Source organism: Peromyscus maniculatus, chromosome 9, assembly GCF_049852395.1.
Source record: "Peromyscus maniculatus bairdii isolate BWxNUB_F1_BW_parent chromosome 9, HU_Pman_BW_mat_3.1, whole genome shotgun sequence".
Classification (NCBI taxonomy): domain Eukaryota; kingdom Metazoa; phylum Chordata; class Mammalia; order Rodentia; family Cricetidae; genus Peromyscus; species Peromyscus maniculatus.
In genome coordinates, this window is record NC_134860.1 from 5516257 (window position 1) to 5542020 (window position 25764).

The following is a 25764-nucleotide window of genomic DNA, read 5'->3' on the forward strand; positions in this document are numbered from 1 at the left end:
GAAAGGAGCTCATGGCAGAAGAAAATGTATGTGTATTTATGCATTTCAGTCTGCAATATCTCTGGTAATGAGAAACATAAAAAAAAAAAAAACCAGAGACTTTTTTTCCTCAAAGATTGGCAGAAATAAAAAATATTGAGGAAGCCGGGCAGTGGTGGCGCATGCCTTTAATCCCAGCACTCGGGAGGCAGAGCCAGGTGGATCTCTGTGAGTTCAAGGCCAGCCTGGGCTACCAAGTGAGTTCCAGGAAAGGCGCAAAGCTACACAGAGAAACCCTGTCTCGAAAAACAAAAAAACAAACAAACAAAAAAATATTGAGGAAACAGGAAAGAGTGCCTTTAAATTACTGGTAATATTATAAATTGGCAGCCGGGCAGTGGTGGTGCACACCTTTAATTTCATCAGAGGCAGGAGGACCTCTGAGTTTAAGGTCAGCCTGGTCTACAGAGTGAGTTCCAGGACAGTCAGAGCTACACAGAGAAACTCAGTCTCGAAACCACCATCCCTCCCCCTCAAAAAATATATACACATCTACTGGCATAATCTTTTGAAAGGAAAGTAGTATTATCTATGAAATTTTCACACTCTTCTTCTAAGGGATTTTTTTTTTTTTTTTTTTTTTTTTTTGGTTTTTTCGAGACAGGGTTTCTCTGCGTAGCTTTGCGCCTTTCCTGGAACTCACTTGGTAGCCCAGGCTGGCCTCGAACTCACAGAGATCCGCCTGGCTCTGCCTCCCGAGTGCTGGGATTAAAGGCGTGCGCCACCACCGCCCGGCTCTTCTAAGGGATTTTATTCCCCCCACTAGTCATCACAGAGGATTGTGCATGTGAGTTTTGAGAAGCATATGCACAACACTGGTCACATGACCCTGATTTATAATGCAAACTATCGGAAACAAACCTATAGAGCAAATGATATGAATGAAGCACAGGGGCACTGTTCTGTATTCTTCTTGCTTTGCTTTGAATCAAAATGTTTTCATATGTACATTCAAAAGAAAATGACATATGACATACATGGTGACCACAGCAGGTAAGCTCCTAGACGAGGACTGGAATTAGACAAATGGTCTGAGGAATCAGAAAGAGCAGAATATGGTGCACCAACCTTAACGTAGTCAACTGCCCTTGGGGAAAAATCACAGGCATAGGCAAAGATATTCAAATCTTCTTCTAAAAGTGGGAACAAACAGTTCCCAACCCCACATCCAGCTTCCAACAAAGTCAATTTTTGACCTTCATACTAAGGAATGAGAACACAAGTTATAGTACATTAATTTTGCATAATGAAGAAACACACCAAGCTAAAAGGTTTAGCATGCAAGAGACAACATCTCTAACCTCATGAAGCTCAGAACTAGTAAGGAAAAGCTAACACTGGTACCTCATTTATAATTACCCAACACTGGGCAGTTTAGTATTAAGAACATCAGCAAAAAAATAAACCAGCCATTAGTACAGTGCAGACACTCTGGGGCTAACCTCCTGCCTCAAATCCCAACTCCTTTTGCCCCTGTATTCTATCCTTGGGCAACTCATTTCTACAGCTCTATGCCTCCATTTTTCCTGAAAATGACTTCATAGAGTTGCTATGAAGCCTAAGTAGGAGAACATATGTAAAATTCATAGAAAAGGGTTATAGTGAATAGTTCATTAACTACTACTATTATGAATATATAAATTATATATATATATATATATATATATATATATATATATATATGTAGCTTCAATCTATCACTAAAGTTTACTCTGAATATTTAATATTTGTAACTTTCAGATTAGCTTTAAGTAAGTAGAAAACAACATTAAGGGGCTAGAGAGATGGCTCTGTGGTTAAGAGCCGTGCTGTTCTTCCAGAGGACCCAGGTTCGATTGCCTGCATCCACATGGCAACTTACAAACTGTCTGTAATTCCAGTTCCAGTGGATCTGGTGCCCTCTTCTGACCTCCACAGGCAACAGACATGCATGTGGTGCAGACATACATGCAGGCAAAACACTCATACACATAAGATAACAAAATAAATAAATCTAAAAAGAAAATCTTAAAAGTTCTTTCCTATTAAACAGCCCAGAAATTGCTAAAATTACTTGAAACCAAACAGAACTCTCCTTAGGTACATTTTGACAGGCTTCATAATTTTTTCTTAGTTCAGTCGGTAAAGTGCCTGTTATACAACTACAAGGGCCTGAGTTCAAGCCCTGGCACTCATATAAAAAGCTGTCTTGGTGAAGTGTGCTTGGATCTCTGTGCTAAGAAGGCTCCCTGGGGTGTACTGCCATCTAGCCCAAGCTAACCTGTGTGTCCAGGTCCCAGTGAGAGACCCTGTTTCAAAAAACAAGGTGGGCCGGGCGGTGGCGGCTCACGCCTTTAATCCCAGCACTCGGGAGGCAGAGCCAGGCGGATCTCTGTAAGTTGGAGGCCAGCCTGGGCTACAGAGTGAGTTCCAGGACAGGCACCAAAACTACACAGAGAAACCCTGTCTCGAAAAACTAAAAAAAAAAAAAAAACACCCCAAAAACCCAACCAACCAACCAAGCAAACAAAAAACAAGGTAGACAGCTCCTGAGAAATGACACCCAAGGTTCACAGCTGGGAGCACACTTGACATGTAATAAAGGGCCTCTCTTCTACACAATGCAAACAAAGACAGCTCAAGGCCTGAAGAAACCCCAGCCTACCTCCCTACAGGATCTGAGCTCCTCAAACTCTCTGGTGGTCCAGTGTCTGTCCTTGAAAAAATTGGTACTGTTTCTTTTGTAGAAAAGGTCCCAGTTCTTCTGAGCCTCTTTTTCCAGTTTTTGCTGTTTAAAATCAGGCACCAGAGCTTGGTCTCTCTGCAGTTTCTCCGTCTCTTCGGAGCTAAGCACCCTTGCTTGCAGTCCTTTCCTTTGGAAAGAAGCCATTGCAGTTGCTGGTAACACATTCCACGCTGCTAAAGATTCTCTGGTCTTTGACCAGCTGAACAATCCGTGCTGACCCTGCAGACACTGGATTTTCTCTGGTGCATTTTCCCCAGGTGATTTTCAAGCTTCCGCAGCCAACGATGCTACTTAGGAAAAGGAGATTCTGGTTAGTGATTCTGTAATAGCCTGCCCGCTCCCCTCCCCATCCTGCTTTTCTGTTAGCCAGGATCTAGTTATGTAAAGTTGCCCTTGAATCCCGTATGGAAGTAGCCCAGGCTGTCCCTTGAGCGTATATCCTCCTGCCTCAGCCTTCCAAGTGCTGTGAATGTGGCTATACCGACTCACCGAACTAGAGCGTTCTTTAGGACTTCCAGAGTCTGGGTTCTAAAGTAGTCCAAGACTCTGCGGGAGAGGTTCCCGACTAGCTCTTTAAGGCGCTGGGGTCAATTCACCAAACACTCACCAGATGCTGACTCTACCCAACACCCTGCCGGGGGTGGGAGAGGTCACAAAGACCAAGACAGTCTACTGCACAAAGCTTACTACATTCAGAGACCAGAACTCTCATGTAGCGGACTCCAATTCAAACCAGATGAGCCAAGTGTCACAAGACACAGATTTAGTTAGGACAAAGGGACGCTTCCAGAAATTGACAGAAAAAATGTGAGAAGAAAATTCTCATCAACGGTCAGTGCCCGTGGAAAATGGGAGTTCAAAACGACAACGGCCCGAACTGAAAGCGGGCAGACGACTGCCAGAAAAAAGCGTAGTCAGGTTCGCTGGGACCGTAGCTTCTTCACGCTTTGGGAGGCGACGGCGCTCTTCCGGGGAGGCCAGAGTTTCTGATCGTACCCGCGAAAAGGCTACAGCACCAAGTAAAGGAAGCGTCGCCGGCCAGGACTGAAACCCTCGCGCCGCGACCGTGGAGCCAAGCAGGGAGGACGGAGTGACGGGCCGCTGAGTTCCCGTCACCTCTCCCAGGGCCCCCGGGATAAGCCAGGCCGCCCGGGGCTCGGGCATGTCCAGGGCCGTCGGCATCCACGCTCGGATTCGCATTCTCTCGGTTCCCACGCTCGCGGCTCCCGACCATCGGTGCACAGGGTTGCCAGCAGAGGGCAGGTCAGGGCGCACTCACCTGTCGGCCAAGCTCTCGGGGGTAGAATCTTCCACCTGAGGCGCATCCCTCCCGAGACTAAACCAGACATTGCCCACAACTGTCCACAGAGGTTCTCTCGGGGAATCCTCCCTCCATGGCACTTCCCCCGCTATTTCCGCTGGGAAGCCGGAAGTCCCTCCCCGACGCCGGAAGCGCAGCGGCCTCACTTCCTCGGAGTCTTTCGAGACGCAGTGGAGACTGGTTTCCGGCCCCGGGTGGGCGCGGACTTGGCTCGGTGCGCGCTCCGGAGCTGGGTCCCGGGAGCGCGGTCCTGCGGGCCGCTTGCGCGGGGATCCGGGACTGCGGCCGCGCGAGGAGAGCGCCGATCTGGGTGCCAGGCAGGTGCAAGGCCATGAACGGCACGGCGAACCCGCTGCTGGATCGGGAGGAGCACTGCCTGAGGCTGGGGGAGAGCTTCGAGAAACGGCCGCGGACCTCCTTCCACACTATTCGCTGTGAGTGAGCGCTCCCCGCGGTTCCCCTCGGCCTCTCTGGCCGCCACGTGCCAGCCCCGACCCCCTCCCGTCCCACCTGGCCTCTCCCCCAGCGTCACTCTCCTTATCTCTCACCCCTGAGCCTCTGGGACTCCTATCTGTTCTTTTATTTTCAGGTCGCTCTTCTCAGACCAAACTTCTGGCTGCTGTCAACTATTCTTTTCCCTTACACTCTCAAATACCAGTTCAGAAAGTCATGGGCCCTTTAATTAAAATCCCCCTTTCGCCAGACTTGACTCCTTTGGAGCGAGACCCCTTTCTCCTCCCTTGAGTCCCCCTTTGTCGAATTATTCCGTCAGGGCTCACGCCTTGGAAGACTTCTCGTTTGCCACGAGCGTCATTTACTCAGTCTGCTCCATTTTCTTCCTTGCTTTCCTTTCCTCTTAGGGCCCTTGGTCCCCTCCACGTCTAGGGAATCTGCATTCTTTGTACCACCCGTAGGGTTTTCTCTTCCTCCTCCCGAGCTGCTTTGGACACTGATTTTGTTGTTGTTTGAGACTGTCTTACTGTAGGCCATGCTGCCCTAGAACTCACTATAAAGCTCAGGCCAGCCCAGAACGCGCTGCAGTCCTGCCTCGGTGGTTTCTGTAGTGCTGAAATTATGGGCCTGACCCACCATACCTAGCTGACATTAATGTCTTTCGATCACCTCCACCACCCTGACTTGTAGGCCAACTCACTTGTGGTGAAAAATAAAATTAGCCAGGCGGCGGTGGTGGCACACGCCTTTAATCCTAGCACTCAGGAGGCAGAGCCAGGCGGATCTTGTGAGTTCAAGGCTAGCCTGGGCTACAGAGTGAGAGCCAGGACAGGCACCAAACCCAAACCCACCAAAACAGCGCAGAGAAACCCTGTCACGAAAAACCAAAATAAATAAATAAATAAAAAATTAGAGTTTGTGAACCTGGCATAAGTTAAAGCTTGATCTATGTTTGGGAAACGAAGACAGCAGCTTAAGGAATGTGGAAACAGTCATTATGCTGTTTTTTTTTTCTACATGATTATAGACTCTGAGAGGGGTACTTCCACTGTGTGTCCTGAGTAAAGATTTGGCTGACTGAGCACATCCCTCTGTGATTCACAGGCTTCTGGTTTTCCGGTAGTATTAACACTGGTTAAGACATGCTTTGTCATGGCAGCTAATAGATGTGACTCAACACATAGGAAGGGGGTGTGTTAGACATTAAAGTCTCATCTTGTGTGGCCATCATCATGTGGTCTCTGTGCTTCCCACTGACAGCAGATCCAGCTCTTTCAATGAGACAATATTGGGGAAATGATAAGACTTACCTTTTTTTCCCCTCCACTGAAGGGCAGTATGGGTTTTAAGTGAGATTCTGCTCATGTGTACCTGGCTTGCAGTTTGAGGCAGGTGTGTGTTAATATGAAGTAAAATGGCTCTTCTGATTGTATAATTTGTAAGAATAAGCATGATAACTTCTGGAGTTCTCCTGTTTGCTTTTGAACATATCCAGAAGTATCTTCTTAGGCGGTGGTGGTGCACACCTTTAATCCCAGCTCTTGGGAGGCACAGCCAGGCCGATCTCTGTGAGTTCTAGGCCAGCCTGGTCTACAGAGCGAGATCCAGGACAGGCACCAAAACTACACAGAGAAACCCTGTCTCGAAAAAACAAAACAAACCAAAAAACCTCCAGAAGTATCTTCTTCAAAATGAAAGAACTTGAGTGTGGCAGGTTCTACTTTTGACCATTTCTGTGTAAAAAGAAATCAACCTCATGTGCCCTGCTGAGTCTCATGCAGATTTAGAGTCAGAATGTTTGCTCTGTTGCTTCTATGCACACAGTTCTGATAATTGCCTTATCATGGATGATAGATGTTAACTGTTACCTGTCACTTGGAATAAGGGAATATCTTGCATTAACATAATGGTGTATGAGTTCCAGCTCCCTGCACTAAAATAATAGTGTAGTTGAAGGCACCATATGTAGAGGTGTTCCTGAGTTGGTAATTATTCAATTGAATGAGGTTATTTGGGGTTCATTGTACTATTCTTTCTATTTTAGCATATATGAAGTTTTTTATGAAGTATTTTCTTTAGAATTTTAAATGATGAGGCTGGAGAGTTGGCTCCGTTTGTGAAATTGTTGCCATGAAAACATGATTATCTGATCTGAATTTCTAGAACCCACATAAAAGTGCCACAGTGTGGTAGTAAACTGTTGTAATCCCAGTGCTGGGGATACTGATACAGAAGGATCACTGGGAACTCACTGACCAAGCTGGCTTCACTGGTCAGTGAGCTTCAGGCTAATGAGAGACCCTGTCTCAAAAAACAAGATGAGCTGGGTGGTGGCGGCTCAGGCCTTTAATTCCAGCACTTGAGAGGCAGAGGCAAGTGGATCTCTATGAGTTTGAGGCCAGCCTGGTCTACAAAGTGAGTTCCAGGACAGCCAGGACTGTTACACAGTGAAACCCTGTCTTGAAAAACAACAACAACAACAAAGCAAGACTAACAGTATCTGAGAGACTATCTAAGGTGCTGCAAATATATGCACACATGTACACATGTACCCATGTACATACAGGAATACACATACATGAAAGAATCCTCATCCATTTTTATTTATGTAATACAATTTTTAATTCTGAAAATAAGTGCCCAGGAAGGCCTTTTTAGTCACCCATTGGGAAATATTCTTTCTTTCTTTTTAGATGATTTTAAGCCAGCATCGATAGATACCTCCTGTGAAGGAGAGCTCCAGGTTGGCAAAGGAGATGAAGTCACAATTACACTGCCACATATCCCTGTAAGTTGTTTCCATTGTTGGTTTTAATGCCACAAATTCCTGTGTTTAAGTTAGAGTTGGAGTTCCATTCTGTTTATTTCTTTTCTAGATGTTTAAAGAGCCAACATGAGTAAAGTAGGAAGTTAGGGGTTGGGTGGGTGGTAACTCGTGCCATGGGGTTGGTTTAAGGTAGTTCTTGGTGCTTGTTGCTGAGCTCCCCTCTCCTCGGTGTGCAGTACAGTAGGCATGTTTCCTTCGGGACAGCTGCCCTTCTGCTACATACCTAGAGTTTCTCCCAAGCAGTTCTGGAGAGAAAGGCCCTGTGTGCCATGTGTAGCCACAGCAGCTCCTGAACACCAGAAGGCAGGTAGGAGCCAGAGGGACATCTTTAGTATGGTAAGGGGTCCAGTGCAGGCTGATGGTCCCAAGCAGGAATAAAGGGTTGAAACATTGCTAATTTAAGGATGAAGGACTCAGTTAAAAGCCGCACCAAGAACTTGGAAGAAAAGACTTTGTAGAGCTCTCTTCAGGGCAGCACTTTGGGTCTGAGGCTTTAGCTCAATGGTAGAGGGCTTGCCTTGCATGCGTGAGGCCCTTGGTTCAATCCCCAGTCCAGCCAAAGGAAAAACAGGAAGAAAACATTAACTCAGGTTTGCGTTAATAATACTTTGGCCCGGCAAGATGGCTGGTGAATAAAGTGTACAAAGCTTTGTTCCTCAGAACCCGTGTAAAAAGCAGGGCAGGCCTGGCAGCTGCTTGTGCTCCCACATTTACAGAAGCAGGGACATAGGAGCCCTGAGGCAAGCTGGCCAGCTAGAACTTAGCTGAGTTCAGCAAGACACCCCGTCTCAACAAAGAAAAATGGAGAGCGGTTGAGGAAGGTTCCTGTAGTCAACTTCGAGGCTCCAGGTGCATATATGCACACCCGCACCCGCACACACATCTGCCCACATACATGCAAGCACACCACACACACACATGCAAAACCAACAAGCAAACAAAAACATTAAAATAGAGGCGGTTCTTAGCACATTTCACAGCTCTGTCCTCAGATTCAATAAGCTCTGTGTAACTGGTGACGGAATGAAGAGTCTGGGCCCAGAAGCCCCTGAGCTGAGGGAAACAGCCTGTTCATGCAAACTCCTCTTTTGTTACATGTTACTTATGGTGGGTTACATCATCTCCCATTGGACTTCAGTTTCCCAAATGAAAAATGAAGGGGTTAGATAAATGGTCCCTAAGCTCCCTTTCAAACCTAAATTTTCACTGCGAAAATAAGAGGCTGATGAGCCAAGCAATTTTTTTTCCTAAGCAAGAAATTAAAATTTATATTTGACAAATATTAAATGAATGTTCAATGTACTAGCCCATTACTAGGCTCCAAGAATTTAACCTTCAACAAGTACATTTCTTGCCTTTATGCAGCTTAGGGTCTGGAATTTAAATATGGGAACATATAGTCATTACTGGATGTGATGCTTTCCTGTAATCGCAGCATTTGAGAGGCGGAAACAAGATGTTTGAGAGTACAAGGCTGGCCTGGGCTACATGAGACTGTCTCTCAAAATCAAACCAAAACAAATACTTGTGGAAAGCCAGAGAAGAGTTTCCTAACTCATCTTTGGACTTAGCAGAAGGTTGAAGAATTTAGACAGGAGTGTCCAAATATAGCAGGTAGAAGCCCAGTTATAGCCCTGAGGCAGGAACAAGAGCTTGTTTTCCGAAGACCACAGAGCAGCGGGTGGGTGGTGGAGCCAGGGGGCCACCTTAAAGATGTTCTCCTTTGGCCCCAGTGAAACATGGGAACAGTTGAAAGACTTGGGTAGGTAATTAGCATGGGGTAGTTTCCGTTCATCAGGTTGGTGGACTACCCTCAGAAAATGCTGTGTTGGTCATTTGCATGGTGGGAAGTCCTGGACTCTTGAATTGCAAAGAAATACAGAGATCACTCACCAGTCATAGTGTCAAACATGACTCTGTGTAGTGCCGGGGAAAGTTCATTGTTCTCAGTTCATGGATCACTGTTCTTTGAAACATTTCCCCACACCCTTAAAAATGTGCCTAGTAATTTAAAAATCTTATGCTACATCCATGATTACCTAAAACCAGATGCTTGCTATGTTCTGACTGTTCTTTTCCTCTTGCCTTGAATGCCAGAGGAGTTAAGCCAGGAATGGGTTGTTTGTTCTTTTTGGTAGCTCTGATGAAGGATGGATGAGGCAGTGTCCTTTGTAAAGGTGGGCTGTTCATAACTGGTGTGTTTATACAAACAGGGGTCCACACCACCAATGACCGTGTTCAAAGGGAACAAACGGCCTTATCAGAAAGACTGTGTGCTCATTATCAATCATGACACTGGAGAGTATGTGCTGGAGAAGCTCAGCAGCAGCATTCAGGTCAAGAAGACGAGGTATGGCTGCTGACCGTGTCCTCCCTTCCTCATGCACTGTGGGGATCAAAGCTAGGGTCTCGTGTGCTGGCAGATGCTCTTCTGAAGGAGTGCCTTAAATGTTTCTAAAACTTTGTGGCATTTAGTCCAATATTACAAAGGTGTGAACATCTGCTTGTTCATAGCTAGTGTCCCATCAGTAACGTTAGCCACTTCTGTCTCAGACAGAAATGTACGTTTCCCTCAAATGCAGACAATAATGCTTTTAAGAGCTAAAACATGAAGTCATTGGGGAAAACAAAGTACTTATAATTGACCAGTTTTGTCAATCTCATAATTATACTATCTTATACTCTTATACTGTCAAGTAGGAAATTCGATTTATATGTATAGACTTAAAATTACAAAATAACGAGTACATAACTTTGTTAGAGTACATTATTGCTTGTAAATTAGGATATACTTGAGGTGACTGTACTATTAAAATCAAACCTTGCTAACTGAGTATGGTGGGTCATACCTCTAAGCCAAGCATTTGAGAGTTGGAGGCAGCAGGATCAAGAATGCAAGGCCATCTGCAGCTACATAGTGAGTTTGAGGCTAGTCTTAGTTAACATGAGACCCCGTCTCAAAACAACAACAACAACAGCAACAAAAATGGTCTGGCAAGATTGCTCAGTGGGTAAAGATGTTAGCCACCAACTCTGATTACCTGAGTTCAGTTCACAGGACCCACATGGTAGAAGACATAGCATAAATAAAAATAATAATTAAAAAAAACTTAAAAATAAAAAAAATAGGATGTTTCCTAATTTTTTAAAGAGTGAACTTTCTTCATAGTTCATTCAACATTAGAGTTTATCTGAAAGTCAATTCATTGTATAAATACACTGCAATCTAGTATTCATTGTAAGATACTGATTAGGGTTCTTGGGGTCAGGGTGGAGGTTACTAGGCATCAGATCCAGAGCTTTGCACATGGTAGGCAAGTGCTCTTACCACTGAGCTAAATCACAAGTCCACTAATTAAGTTTTAAGAGACTGTTACAACCTGATGTCTGTTTATGCTTCCTTGAGCCATTTTTCTTCTTTCACTCATTTCCCTGGAAAAGGAAAAGCTTCTGTTCATTGAGATTATCACGGGTCAGTATGCTGGATGTTTTAGGTGTGGTACCTAATCTTCACCAGTAATTTTTAGAATGCTGTTCTCTTTGAGGCAGGGGATGAAGCTGGGGATTACCGAAGTTGTGATTTACCTAATTAGACCGCTAGAGCTGAGAGCCCACCCTAGGCGAAGCTCCCGTAGTGCCAGCTTCTGCCCTGCCCCTTTGTTTTGTATCAAGGCCTATGGTAAACCTGCTGCTCCTGTGACAGCAGTGGTGCTCTGTCCCCTTTCCACTCTGTGGTTTGGGGACCAGCAGCATACCTCTTGGGTACTTGTTACACTCCAGATTATCAAGACCTGCTAGGCCAGAACCTGCAGAAACTCCAGGGGATTTGTGCAGAGGCTAATCCATTTGCAGAAAAAACATTATGATTTTTTAGTATACAGACACCTTTTATTGGTTATTGAACAGTATATCTTTTTCCATCTTGTCATTTTTGGGCATTTTATTCCTTTTTAAAAAAATTCTTCTCTCATATAATACATCCCAACTGCAGCCTCTTCTCCCTTTACTCCTCCCAGATCCGCCTCTCCCCCCACCAGATCCACTGCTCCTCCATTTCCCTGCAGAAAAGAGCAGGCCTCCCGGTGATATCTATAGGACTCAGCATAACAAGATGCAATAAGATTAGGCACAAACCTTCATATTAAGGCTGGGCAAGGCAATCCAATAGGAGGAAAAAAGTCCCAAGAACAGGCAAAAGAGTCAGAGATGTACCCACTCCCACTATATACCCCACATACACCCCATGTTCCCACAAACAACCACAGCATGTATACAGAGGAGCAAAAGAAATTATTAATGAGTAAAATTTTCTCATTTGGAAGTAGAACTCAGTAAATAATGGAAAATTTGCGAGCTGCCAGCATTTCAAAATCTAGTTTATTCAGAAACTTCTATATTTACTATTACAACTATATATTAAATTTGTCATATTGTGATATTTTCTTATAAACACATTTAATCACATTGTGAATGTGTTTATCTCCTTGCTGAGCTTGTACTGGGTGTGGCACATCTGTAATCTCAGCTCTTGGGAGGCTGAGGCTGTCCCAAGGGTACAGAGCTAGACCCTGACTCAGAAAGGGGAAAAAAAAAGTGCACTCCTTGGAAGCAGAAGAAGCATTTTATTGTTTCTGTATTGCTGATGCATAGTACAGTTCTGGGATGCAGTAGACACATGGATGTTGAGTGTGTTCTCATGGTGAAATTACAAAGATCAGATTTTGCAGTCCCCTGGAAAGAACACTGGGTCTGCAGACACTGCCCGTGTGCCTGGTCATCTTGAGAGATACTATTTGCCTCTTGATCTAATGTCTATTTCAGAGCCGAGGGGAGCAGTAAAATCCAAGCCCGAATGGAACAGCAGCCTGCTCGTCCCCCACAGCCATCACAGCCACCCCCTCCTCCACCACCCATGCCGTTCCGAGCCCCAACGAAGCCTCCAGCTGGACCCAAAACTTCTCCCTTGAAGGATAACCCCTCACCTGAGCCCCAGCTGGATGACATCAAAAGAGGTACCGAGCTGGGCCAGCCCGTGGGGTCAGGCACAGGGTCCTCAGGGAGCTCACAAAGCTCCCTATACAGTTGTGTCACCAGACTCTAGAGCTGCTGGGGGCTGACACTTATCACGTACATTGTTTGACAAGAATGAGTCCAGAGCAGTTACTTAAGTGCTATTGTCTTGGCAGCATTCTAGGCTTAGGGTTTAAATAAGCATTACTATCAGCCAAAGCTTTTCAGGGCTTTAGACTCCCAGAAAGAGTATTCTCAGTGTGTAGATTCTGAGCTCACTTACTAATTAATGTGTGCAAATATAAGTGCTTTATTAAGGGAACTCTTAAAACGCCAGGGTTAGATGCTCTTTGCTGTTTCAAAGCATGCAATTCTGAAAGGCCCTGAGGCCACTGGGGATGGAATCTGGCCCAGAAGGACTCTGTTCTGGCTTGGGCCTTTCCTTTACAGACATGAGACAAGCTTACCTTGGCTTTTGTCCCACACAGTAGAAGGTGCTGGTCTCTAGACTCTTGGGTGTTATGGGGCTGAGTATCATATTTCACATTTATGTTTTGTGGAACAAATGCAATCTCTAATAGTAGAAAATGGGAGGTGTTGAAGGCTTTCTGGGAATTGGCCTTTTTCAACCTGTAGAAATATTGCCTCCTTGGGGCTGGAGAGATGGCTCAGTGGTTAAGAGCACTGGCTGTTCTTCCAAAGGACCCAGGTTCAGTTCCCAACACCCACATGGCAGCTTACAACTGTCTGTAACTCCAAGACCTTGACACCCTCACAGACATACATGCAGGCAAAACACCAATCCACACAAAATTTAAAAAAAAGAAAAAGAAATGTTGCCTTCTCACAAGCACAGTCACCCCAAGTTTCACACAGCTGCTACACCTCTTGATTATTTCCCCTCTTGGATTCTGGAACGCTGTTGTGGAAGTTTCTACTGTACTGTAATAGGAATTAGGCCAAGAGTAGCCAGTTGATGCCAGTTGCACTGAAAGGAGCCATAGCCATGTGAGGCCATGGTGATGTTTAGACAGAGAGAAATCTGTCAGCTGTCTTGATGTTTCCTTCATAAATCCAGGGACAGTGGATTGGTTAGGGAAAACATGTTTCTTCCACCTCTGCTTTAAATCCACAAAGAATGCAGAACCTGACAGGCACAGCCGTGATCAAATGTGTAAGAGTCAAGAGGGGATGGATGGCATTTTACCATTTGCCCTCCCTTGCCAGGGTCTTTCTTACAGTCTTCCATGGGAGTCAGAAAGGAGTCAGGCCAACACGGGTTGTCTAGCCGTGGTTTTTCCTTGGTGGCTTAGGAAATCATTGACGTCGACTTCACTGCTGGTCAGCAGTTGTGATGTTTAATGTCACTTGTCAACTTAACAGGATCTGAAATCGCCTAGGAAAAAGCTTCCAGGCCCTCCTGCAGGGGTTGTCTAGCCTCTGGGCATGGCTCTGAGGGACTGTTTAGCTTAGGTTGAGGTAGGAAGACCCACACGAGTATGCAGCGCCCTGGGGTTGGGTCACTGAACATAAGGAGGGGGAAGTGAGAGCACAGGCTTCTGATGCTCTCTGCTTGTGGCTGGATGAGGAGTGACTGTGCCCAGAGCTCCTGCACTCTGACCTCACTGAGGGGCTGTACATGGTCCTGGGAGCTGGGAGAAACCCTTGCTTACGTCACATTGACCAAGAGAACCTGAGACAGGAGGATCTGCCGTAAGCCCTCAGAATTGCAATTGCTCCATAGATGTTTTCCTGTTCTTTTATTTGAGGTTTATATATGGGGCAATAACTCCCATTTGCTTGCTTGAATATGTCAAGGTCTCACTTTGTAGCCCAGGCTGGTCCTGAACTAAGATCTTCCTAACTCCACTGCCCCTAACGACTGAGGTTATGGGCACATACCACACCCAAATCAGAGTCTTTATTTAAGGAAATAATTAATAACTCTGATGTATCTCCCACAGAAGAGTCGTTATTTTGGTGATTTCATTGTTCCCATCAGCCCAAGATGGAGTAGGTGTTTTGTCAGGTTGAGGGTTCATGGTGTGTTGCTGCAGTTGGTTTTGTCAGCCAGCTGTTGATGGACTCCCCCCTCCTCAGTGCTGACTGCTGCTTTTCCCTGTCGTCGTGGTGTCGTTACAGAGCTGCGGGCTGAGGTCGACATTATTGAGCAGATGAGCAGCAGCAGTGGGAGCAGTTCCTCCGACTCCGAGAGCTCCTCGGCTGCCAGCGACGACGACAGCTCCAGCAGCGGAGCAGAGGACCATGGCCCGGCCTCTCCTCCGCAGCCTTCACACCAGCAGGCCTACAGCAGCAGGCCTGCAGTGGCCAATGGAACCAGCCGGCCCCAAGGAAGCGCTCAGCTCATGAATACGCTCAGTACGTGTGTCCTCCTTTAGTGGCTGAGACAGCGCCGGCCATATGCATCTTTGTGGCCTCGTGCCAGAACCTATGAACTACAGGCAGTTAGGGCCCAGGAGAGTGTCTTGACAAGGACAGATTGGGGCGACCCCCAAACTCACAATCTTTTCCTTCATTTTCCCCCTTTACTTGTGGCTGTGATGTCTGCAAAATGCTTAAACCTGATTGTTGTAGGCTCTTTGGTTTTCCATACACCAGGTTTAAGACATGGCCTGCCTACAGCTGGCCTTCAAAAGTTACCTCTTACCTCTATTTGGACACCTAGCCTTTGGCAAGAGAAAAGACAGGATGTTGTCATGTTTGAGTAGTTTTCCTGCAGTTGATAAGGTAACACAGAGGAAAGCCAGAATAAAATTGGCTTTGTTTCAGAATGAAGCGATTCTGCCCCCAGTCCCCGCAACCTTGCATGGTGAACGGTCTCTCTCCTAGTCATCTTCCTCTGAGGAAGTTGGAAGGCCTGGCAGCAGAGGTGGGATGCAGACCTGGTTAACCCTGCAGTGTGGCCAGGCAGACATTATTAGTCTCAGTGCTGTGGACGGTCCAGGCTGGGTAGTTCCTTTCACAGGGCTGTGCAGTCCTTATTGGGGACGCAGCATGTCTGAACTCCACCCACTGTGCTATCCCCTCCACCTGCCAACCTAAACCTCCTCAGCATTTGCCTGGTGTGTCCTGTCACCTGTGTAAGATGAGGTCCAGGTAAGAAGTCTGTCCTCATACAGTCAGAAAAGGTAGTCCTCAGGGGTGGGCCTGGGTCCTCTGACATGGATGTTCACTTTCATCCAACCACTATCAGCTGAGGTTCTTTTATACACAGTTTTGTTAGGTGAACTTGAAGTGTTGAGTCCGCTTAAATTCTTGGTACCTACATACCATCTAAGAATCTGGAACTTTCTATTAAAGCAATATAAATATCCTGGACAGAGGTGGGCAGAGGAGACCGTGGATTAACATAGCACAGGTGGAAACAGCACTCAGCTTCTATAATGGGAACTTTTTGTTTCCTTGGCTTTTTTGGAAGTGGGGGCGGGGTTGGGGGGATTGAATTTGTGATCCTTGTCTCAGCCTCCTTGGTACTGGGGTTATAGGCATGAACCACCAGTCCTGGATCTATTTAGTTTTTTTCTAAAGCAACTTAATGAAGCTGCAGAGATGGCTTAGGGGTTAGTTAAGAGCACTTGTTCTTGCAGATGACCTGGGTTTGATTCTTAGCATAGACATGGCAACTCACAACCACCCATTAACTCCAGTTCCAGGGGATCCAGTGCTCTCTTCTGACCTCCAAGGGATAGACATGCATGCAGGCCAAACACTCATATATAATAATATATATATATATTAAATAAATCTAATTATAAAGCAACTTAATGTGAGCGAGTCTGCCAGATGCTGTATGTTATCTATATTTTCTTAGCACATTTAAAACTGTCTCATTGAGCCCGGCGGTGGTGGCGCACGCCTTTAATCCCAGCACTCGGGAGGCAGAGGCAGGTGGATCTCTGTGAGTTTGAGGCCAGCCTGGGCTACCAAGTGAGTCCCAGGAAAGGCGCAAAGCTACACAGAGAAACCCTGTCTCGAAAAACCCAAAAAAAAAAAAAAAAACTGTCTCACTACTCCTCAGTGCTAATAAGCCGTACCAAATTGTGCTTTGCGCATGCTAAAAATAGTGTTTCTTTCAGAATGTCAACTGTACCAGCCTTCTCAGCAAACCAGATGGTTTTGTTGTCTATTAAGTTGGATTAACAAAGTTTTTTGTTTTGTTTTTAAATTTTTAAATTTGATTAATTCTTTTTATTTTGTGTGCATATTTTTCCTGCCTCTATGTATTATGCCATGTGCACGTTTGATGCCTAAGGAGGTCAGAGAGGGCATTGAACTGGAGTTATAGGTGGTTGTGAGCCACCATGTGGGTGCCAGGAATCGAACCTGGGTCCTCTGCAAGAGCAACTGAACTATCTCCAGCCCTTATTAGGAAGCTTTAAATGTGATGTGATAGCTGAATTTTAAGCTATCACATCCAAAGAATTTTAAGGACGTCTTGATGTTTTAAGTGAAGGCAAAATACAAGCATATTGAAGTGCAGAGAGCCGACTGTAGGTAGAGCAGAGGGAAGTGGAGAAGGCAAAGGAGGCAGGATGTCATTAACTGCTGTGCTCTCAGCTTGATTTTGTTTTCTCCCGTAGGAAATGACTTGCAGTTAAGTGAGTCTGGCAGTGACAGTGATGACTAGCACTGGCTTTTGAAATCTGCTTTCTGGTACGCAGACATGCTGCAAGACCCAGCTACTTCTGCCGGGACTCTACGCCACAGGAGGATGTTGCGAAGCAGAGCCTGTAGGAGGAGTTAAGGCCTGGAAGCATTCAGATACTCAGTCTTTAACTTGGTGGTGGTGGGTGATTTTCTCATGTAATTCTTGAACAATCTCTTGTTTCAGAGTTTAAGTAGATCTATAGGAGAACTAACGGAATTCTGTTTCCCTGTGGTTAACATTATTAATGAAAAATTGAACAATGCACCCTGGTCTAGATTATTCAAAACTCATGTCTTCACCAGGCCAGTAATTCAGCAGCCATCAGTTTGGCCAGGCGGTCTGTACCAGTAAAGGGTTATAGAAAGAAAGGAGTTCCTCAAACTGTGTCATAGAAATACATTAAGACCACTTTACATCTTTGACATGAGGTGGTAAGGAAGTTTTATGTGACCCAGTTTGACAAGACCATAGAGGTGGACCTTGACAGAGTCTTTGGGTCAGTTGGTGTGTGTGTATGTGTATGTGCCTGTGTGTACTGGAAATCCAGTACTGTGTGTGTGTGTGTGTGTGTGTGTGTGTGTGTGTGTGTGTGTGTGCGCGCGCGCGCACGTGTGTGTGTGTGTGTGTGCGCGCGCGTGTGCGCGCACGCTGGAAATCCAGTAGCTCAGTCCAGCACAGCTAGGAAAGGAAGCACACAGCAGGGAATGGCCAGTCACCTGTCCCGGTACAAGCTTTGCTCACTACTTCTCCTCTGAATTACACTTGCTGCTGTCAGATTTTTCTGCACAGAACTCTGTCAGATTCCAAAAGACAAAAGCGTTGCTGACGTTTATCTTGGATTCAGACTCAGGCAGTTCCTGTGTATGCGAGGTTAAATCAGCAGCTGCCATGCTGACACACATCCTCAGCTCATCTGAGGCCTGTGGGTTCATGTGGATCCATCCCTTAGGTGTTCTTCATTCCACAGATGTTAGCAGAGGTTAGGAATCAAAGAGGGATGGAGTGAAGAGACCTCTGAGCAGATGAACCAGCAGCAAGTCTCCACGGACAGGACTCCAGTCAGGAGTTCTGCAGATAGGACAGTCTTCAGGAGCTCTGTTTATGCTTTTGTGCCTGGTATTTTTATAGAAGAGAATCACAAGATTGCAGTGTGCCACTTCCAAATGACTGTTCTTGCTGGAAACTGGTCACTAGTCAATGTTCCATATTGAGGAAGTGTGTGGTGACTTATATGTCACTGCCCATTCTAGTTAGAATGAATATATCGTAGGAAATTCCTGTCTTTGCTTTACATTTGCTTTCCCTGGGTTCCTCTACTCATATACCCCTTTCTTCTGAGTAGTGGAGGGAGGTGGTCTGGACCTAGAAAGGAAATGGCTGGTCCGTGGTGGGGGCTTAGGTTAGAGTCATACCGTGTAGATCAACTGTTTGATCCATACAGAGATTGAAGTGATCTGAGATGGGGCAGAAGCCATTGCCTAGCAGCACATCTACACCACTCTGTCCAAGTACAGGTGCAGAGGATGTGTGCACTGGTACGTTGGGCTGGGTTTCAGCCCATTGGGGGATGCTCGGTGGATTTCCAGTCGCAGATGGGAACCTCTTTATAGTAAACTGATCATTGCTTTATAATTCTTTGGTAATGACAGCTCAGGGAAGGTGAAGGTTATGATTGGGTGACTTGAATTGTCACTGGATCTGAGAATTGAATTGTCTTACTGCTCTTAACCTGTTTACATTGGGGCAGGTTTCAGGAACTTGAACTAAACATACCTATTTAAGTATCCCCTTGCCCTGCTTTTCTCCAAAAGCCCTGGTTTGTGGAGACAGAACTGTGGTGTTAGGATGCTGGTCAGTGACTGTTTGTATAGAAAGTACTTGCATGTGGCCCTGGGCTTGATTAGTCGAGCTTTCTGAGCCTCAGACTCCACTGAGTCTGGCCTACCCAGCACCACATTCCTTTGTTGGCTCCAGTTTTTCTGTCTGCACAAATCCTTCAGTGGTCCTATCTCCTTTCCCCACCACAGTAAGAAAGCCATTTTTGAACATCCAGAATGTAGCCTCTACATTGATGATGACAATGATGACCTCTCAGGGGTATCCTTGTGCCAACCAAATGACTTCCTTCCTGTCTCTGTGCCTTTGCTGTCCCCTCATCTTCACCCACTCAGCCTTCTCCAGAGCTCCTCAGGCACCATTGTCACCAACTCTTCATTTCTTTCAACCCTTGGGCTATGCTGTGGTGTGCATACCTGGTCTCTGGTTGGCAGGAGCACCTCAAAAGTAGGGACTGTCATCACAGAGCTAGACATACACATGCTCCTACCTTGGTGGGGAGGAGGCTGAGACAACTAACTAGTTAAGGACTGAGGATAAATATAGGGGGAAACTTTCCAGGCATTGAGACAAAGCTAATGCTTTGACTACCCCTGCAAGTCCCTGCTGAATTCTTTCTTAAATTACCTTTTCTTTGCTCTATGCAACGTTGGCCACTTGGGTGAGGTGGGAAAACTAATTCTACAAAGAAGCCATGGCAATCCTTGGAAAAATGTTGGGGAAATGCAATACAAATAAACTAAAGATTTGTAATAATGCCACTGGTTAATTTATTTCTGTAGCAGAATAATTTTCTGTATGGGTGGTGTGCTGCAGTAATAAGGAAACTTGAAAATTCCAAAGTCCTTCCTTCCCTTTTTTGAGAGTCTGGTTTAGTTTCGTGTGTGTGTGTGTGTGTGTGTGTGTGTGTGTGTGTGTGTGTGTGTGTGTGTGTGTGTGTGAATGGCATATTTATTACATTATTTTGGAAGAGAATTATTTGTCTGTTTTGTAGATATGTATTAAGAACAGCCAAAGTGGATCTTTCCACTTGGCAAGGAACATAGACTTTCTAAGACTCAGGCCTTAACCAGTAGCTTGGAAGACCAACTCAAGTGTTAGGAAATGTATGTTTTTGTTGCCTCTGTTATTTCTGTCTTAGATTCCTTGTCTCCTTTAATAATATTTAAAATCTTGTGCCTACAAATTCATTTTGCTTAATTCTGATGTAGACATGCATGTTTACATTTATATTTGCTGTGTAGTCTCTTCAAGAGGAATATATTTAAATAAAAATGAAGGTCAGCAATATATTTAATGTCTTGGATTGTTTTGTTTTTTTTTTTTTAACTGAAAATTTGTGTAAAATAGGACTTTTTAAGAACCATTTAGGCCGGGCGGTGGTAGCGGCACACGCCTTTAATCCCAGCACTCGGGAGGCAGAGCCAGGCGGATCTCTGTGAGTTCAAGGCCAGCCTGGGCTACCAAGTGAGTTCCAGGAAAGGCGCAAGGCTACACAAGAGAAACCCTGTCTCGAAAAACCAAAAAAAAAAAAAAAAAAAAAAAAAAAAGAAGAATCATTTAGGCTGGGCAGTAGTGGCACACACCTTTAGTTCCAGCACTCAGGAGACAGAGGCATCTCTGTGAGTTCAAGAACAGCTTGGTCTACAGAGTGAGTTCCAGGGTAGCCCAGGTTACACAGAGAAACCCTGTCTTGAACGCTCTCTCCCCCCCCCCCCCAAAAAAAGAATTCTTTATGATTAAGTCTAATGGATTAACATGATTCCTATTCAATTTTGGATCATGAAGTTCACTTCAGCTTTTAAAAGGTTGTACATTCAAAACTATAAAACAAATTTTGGTGTTAAAAAGGTATGGAGGTCAAGAGGCTAGAGAGAAGGCTCTACCATTAAGAGAGCTGGCTGGGAGTACTATATTTAATAGATGTGCAGAGAGTGGACAGCCTTGTCCTGTTCCTGATTTTAGTGGAATCGCTTTGAGTTTCTCTCCATTTAATTTGATGTTGGCTGTTGGCTTGCTGTATATTGCATTTATTATGTTTAGGTATGTTCCTGGTATCCCTGATCTCTCCAAGACTTTTATCATGAAGGGGTGTTTTGAGTATTTTTACATCAATGTTCATGAGGGTTCAGTTGGTCTATAATTTTCTTTCTTTGTTGCATCTTTGTGTTGTTTGGGTACCAGGGTAACTGTGGCCTCATAAAAAGAGTTTGGCAATGTTCCTTCTTTTTCTATTGTGTGGAACAATTTGAAGAGTATTGGTATTAGCTCTTCTTGAAATTCTGGTGGAATTCTGCACTGAACCCATCTGTCCCTGGGCTTTTTTTGGTTGGCAGACTTTTAATTTCTATTTCTATTTCCTTAGGGGTTATTGGCCTATTTAAATAGTTTATCTGGTCTTGATTTAACTTAGGTGTGTGGTACCTATCCAGAAAATTGTCCATTTCTTTTAGATTTTTCAATTTTGTGGAGTACAGATGTTTGAAGTATGATTCTCTAGATTTCCTCAGTGTGTCTGTTTTATTGATTCCAGCCCTCAATTTGATTATTTCCTGTCCTCTACTGTTCCTGGGTGAGTTTGCTTCTTTTTGTTCTAGAGCTTTCAGGTTTGCTGTTAAGTTGCTAGTGTGAGAGTTCTCCAACTTCTTTATGTAGGCATTTAGTGTTTTGAACTTTCCTCTTAGTACTACTTTCATAGTGTCCCATAAGTTTGAGTATGTTGTGCATTCATTTTCGTTGAATTCTAGGAAGTCTTTAATTTCCTTCTTTATTTCTTCGTTGACCCAGTAGTGATTCAGTTGAATATTATTCAATGTCTATAAGTGCGTACACTTTCTGTGATTTGTGTTGTTATATTTTAACTTTAAGCCATGGTGATCTGATAAGATACAGGAGGTCATTCTAATTTTTTTTGTATCTGTTGAGATTTGCTTTGTGACAGAGTATGTGGTCAATTTTAGAGAAGGGTACATGAGGTGCTGAGAAGAAGGTGTTTTTGTGTTTGGGTGGAATGTTCTATAGATATCTATTAAGCCCATTTGAGTTATAATATCTGTTAGTTCCCTTATTTCTCTGTTAAGTTCCTGTCTGGCAAACCTGTCTATTTGGTGAGACATGGGTGTTGAAGTCTCCCGACTATTTGTGTGTGGGGTTTGATGTGTGATTTAAGCTTTAGTAATTTTTCTTTTAGGGGTGGTGCCCTTGTATTTGGTGCATAAATGTTCAGAATTGAGACTTTATCTTGATGGATTTTTCCTGTGATTAATATGAAGTGTCCTCCATCTCTTTTGATTAATTTTTTTTAATTAATTAATTTTTAAAATTATGCTCATGATATTAATCACATTTGTGGTATTCATAGATTACATTTGCAGTATTCATTCAATTATATATATATAATATATATATGTATATATATATTATATATATTTAATTTTAAATATCGAATGTCATTTCTTGAAGGGGGTAGGAGGTCTTAAATACAGGCTTACAGCATAATGGGAGGACCCGGAGGGCAGAAGTTCACTACTGATGTTTTACAATCTTGCATCTAAGCTGTTAACGCCCATTATTCAGGATACACAGACAAGGAACTTCCCTTAAGCATTCAGGAGGGTGGAACCTGCCAGGGAATTAGCATTGGGAGGATATCAAGGTCAAGGTCCGCAAGCAAGGCAACAGTTACCCAAAACGGGGGCCAGGGCCCTGCAGGTCCCCCTTTTATTAAAAAATGAGCTTCTGACTTGGGTTGCGTGGGACTTCAGCAGATCCCCTTACCCGTCATGGAGACGCCTGCCCAGGCCACACAGGTGCTCTGTCTTAGGTTGGTGAGTGCCCCCCAGGCATTACTGGTCTCTGAATACTCATTATCATACCAGCTCAATTGTGTGTGAGCTGCATGGTTAATTGCTGCCAAAGATCTCAAAGTGGCGCTGGGCTTGCAATCTGTGTGTTCGATACAGAAAAGACCAACAGTGGTCCTAACCCACCCATAGCCAGTAGGCTAAAGGCAACTGAGCCATTTTCTTCCTTATCGAGCCATACTGTACGTTGGAGTCCTTGTAAGATAGTATCCCAAAAGCAACTGGAGCTTGAGTTTATAAATTTATAATTTTCAAAGCCAATCGAGATGTATATAACTACTAAATTAAATTTATCATGCCCAATAGAATGAAAGATTAACTAACTGTGGTAGCTACTTTTGTTGCCAGGGTTTTCACTGTGCTAGCTGTAGTAAGCAATTATGAAATGGTAATCCCAGAAACAGTAGCAGTGGTGTGTGCCATTGTTATACCAGCAACATTGGCAGCAGCAATGTCAAATTCTCTTTTGGATTGTGTGGACATCCACTGGCATGGATACAACTCCAGGAACACAAACCGCCAAGGCCCGTTTTTCTTGATCCCAGCATAACTTTGGCTGGCAGCTCTTCTGGAGAATCCAATCTCATGGCTACAGTTCCTAGGCTTACATTAATACTTGCCAAAGCTGGACATATTGGGCTCTCAATCTCCATTGGCATCAGAAGGGTAGATTTTTTCATGATGACCCATTAGGTCTCTGTCATGTTGGGCTTCAGCAGCAGCCACAGGGCAGGTTCAGTGCTCAGGAATCCAAAGAGGAACCTCATTGTCCTGAGAAAAGATATAAAACAAACTCCGGGGCCACACCAACACTAGATCAGGTCTCCTCCACATGCTAGTAGAAAGATCCTTCCATCGCTCCAGAGGGTGATTTGCAACAGGAGCCCTCCAGTGCTTATCTGCATCGGATCCTCCAGCAGAATCCACTGATAAACTCCAGCAGAATCCACCGATAAAAAAATTTAAAATATATAAAACAATGGAAAGAATAGAATGTGGAGAGGAATGATGAGTCCCTAGTTCTCCCTTTTTTTAACTTTAGTAAAATGTTTGTTTGTTTAATATTTCAAATTTTTCTATTTTTATTTTTTATTGTTTAAAATTAATTATCTATTTTTTTTATTATCATCTTGATAGAGTATGTATTCTTATCTTAATAGTGAGATGTTTCATTGAGGCTTGCTCAGTAATTGAGTAAAACCGAAATTTATTATAAGCCACAGTTGTCCTAGGGACCTCCATGCTATATATAGCCTCCATGGTTCTGTGGGTTGTAGTCTGATTGTTCTTTATTTTATATCTAGAATCCACTTATGAGTAAGTACATACCATGACTGTCTTTCTGGTTTTGGGTTACCTCACCACTCAGGATGATTTTTTCTAGTTCTATCCATTTGCCTGCAAATTTCATGCTTTCATTGTTTTTCTCTGCTGAGTAATACTCCATTGTGTATATGTACCACATTTTTTTCATCCATTCTTCCATTGACGGGCATCTAGGTTGTTTTCAGGTTCTGGCTATTACAAATAGTGCTGCTATGAACATAGCTGAGCATGTATCTTCATGGTATGAGTCAGTATTCCTTGGGTATATGCCCAAGAGTGGGATGGCTGGGTCTTGAGGTAGTTCGATTCCTAATTTTCTGAGAAACCGCCATACTGATTTCCACAGTGACTGTACAAGTTTACATTCCCACCAACAGTGGAGGAGTGTTCCCTTTGCTCCACATCCTCTCCAACATTGGCTGTCATTGGTGTTTTTGATCATAGCCATTCTGACAGGTGTAAGGTGGTATCTCAGAGTCGTTTTGATTTGCATTTCTCTGATGATTAAGGATGTTGAGCATTTCTTTAAATGTCTTTCAGCCATTTGTGATTCTTGTTTTGTAAATTCTCTGTTTAGCTCTTTAGCCCATTTTTTAATTGGACTGTTTAGTATTTTGATGTCTAGTTTCTTGAGTTCTTTATATACGGTGGAGATCAATCCTCTGTTAGATGTGGGGTTGGTGAAGATCTTTTCCCATTCTGTTGGCTGTCTTTTTGTCTTATTGACTGTGTCTTTTGCCTTGCAAAAGCTTCTCAATTTCGTGAGGTTCCATTTATTAATTGTTGTGCTCAGGGTTTGTGCTGTTGGTGTTATATTGAGGAAATGTTCTCTGGTGCCAATGCGTTCAAGAGTGCTTCCTACTTTCTTTTCTATTAAGTTTAGTGTAAGTGGATTTATGTTCAGGTCTTTGATCACTTGGACTTGAGTTTTGTGCATGGTGACAGATATGGATCTATTTGTAATCTTTTACATATTGAGATCCAGTTATGCCAGCACCATTTGAGGAAGATACTTTCTTTTTTCCATTGTATAGTTTTGGCTCCTTTGTCAAAAACCAGGTGTTCATATGTGCATGGATTAATGTCAGGGTCTTCAATTTGATTCCATTGGTCCATATGTCGGTTTTTATACCAGTACCAAGCTGTTTTTATTACTATAGCTCTATAATAGAGTTTGAGGTCAGGGATGGTGATGCCTCCAAAAGTTGCTTTATCGTATAGGATTCTTTTAGCTATCCTGGGTTTTTTGTTTTTCCATATGAAGTTGAGTATTTTTCTTTCCAAGTCTGTGAAGAATTGTGTTGGGATTTTGATGGGGATTGCATTGAATCTGTAGATTGCTGTAGGGAGCCGCTATTCTAAGATGGCGCTGGCTTCCTGGTAGCCTAGCTGTAAACAACTCCATATTTGGCTATGATGCACGAGTATGGTAATTGGCCTTATGTCCTCAGCCTATCCCGTGGCTCCCCGTGCTAGCATTCTGGCGGGACCCAATCACAGTACGGCACGTCTACCTGATTTCCTTTATAAGCAGCTGTAGTTTAGTCCTCGGGGCCCCTCACCTCCCGCTCTCCCTTAATCAAGAGGCGCTCCAATAAAGTGTGTTCTGAGAAGGGTCCTCGCATGGTGGTCGTTCTTCCTCGCTGGCCGAGGAGCGTGCCGCAACTGGTGCCGAAACCCGGGACGGAAACCCGG

The 25764-nt window shown here is 44.3% G+C and overlaps 2 protein-coding genes across 11 annotated transcripts in view; one reads left to right on the plus strand and one right to left on the minus strand.

Moving 5' to 3' along the window:
• Nucleotides 1-2908, minus strand: part of Mettl6 (methyltransferase 6, tRNA N3-cytidine) — a 53213-nt gene extending 50305 nt beyond the window's left edge. For all 10 annotated transcript variants that reach the window (XM_076544232.1, XM_076544234.1, XM_042284568.2 and 7 more), the window contains exons 1-2: nucleotides 2684-2908; nucleotides 1108-1242 (exon numbers count right to left, since the gene is read on the minus strand). In XM_076544232.1, coding sequence (XP_076400347.1) covers nucleotides 1108-1242; nucleotides 2684-2908 — 360 coding nt within the window. The remainder of the gene's footprint in view (nucleotides 1-1107; nucleotides 1243-2683) is intronic.
• A 1250-nt stretch (nucleotides 2909-4158) lies between these two features.
• Nucleotides 4159-20172, plus strand: Eaf1 (ELL associated factor 1). Its single transcript, XM_006981529.4, has 6 exons — nucleotides 4159-4519; nucleotides 7232-7326; nucleotides 9579-9715; nucleotides 12187-12377; nucleotides 14518-14754; nucleotides 16977-20172. Exons 1-6 carry the CDS (start codon nucleotides 4159-4161, stop codon nucleotides 17021-17023), a joined length of 1068 nt encoding a protein of 355 aa, XP_006981591.1. The 3' UTR covers nucleotides 17024-20172.
• Nucleotides 20173-25764: the final 5592 nt, after the last annotated feature.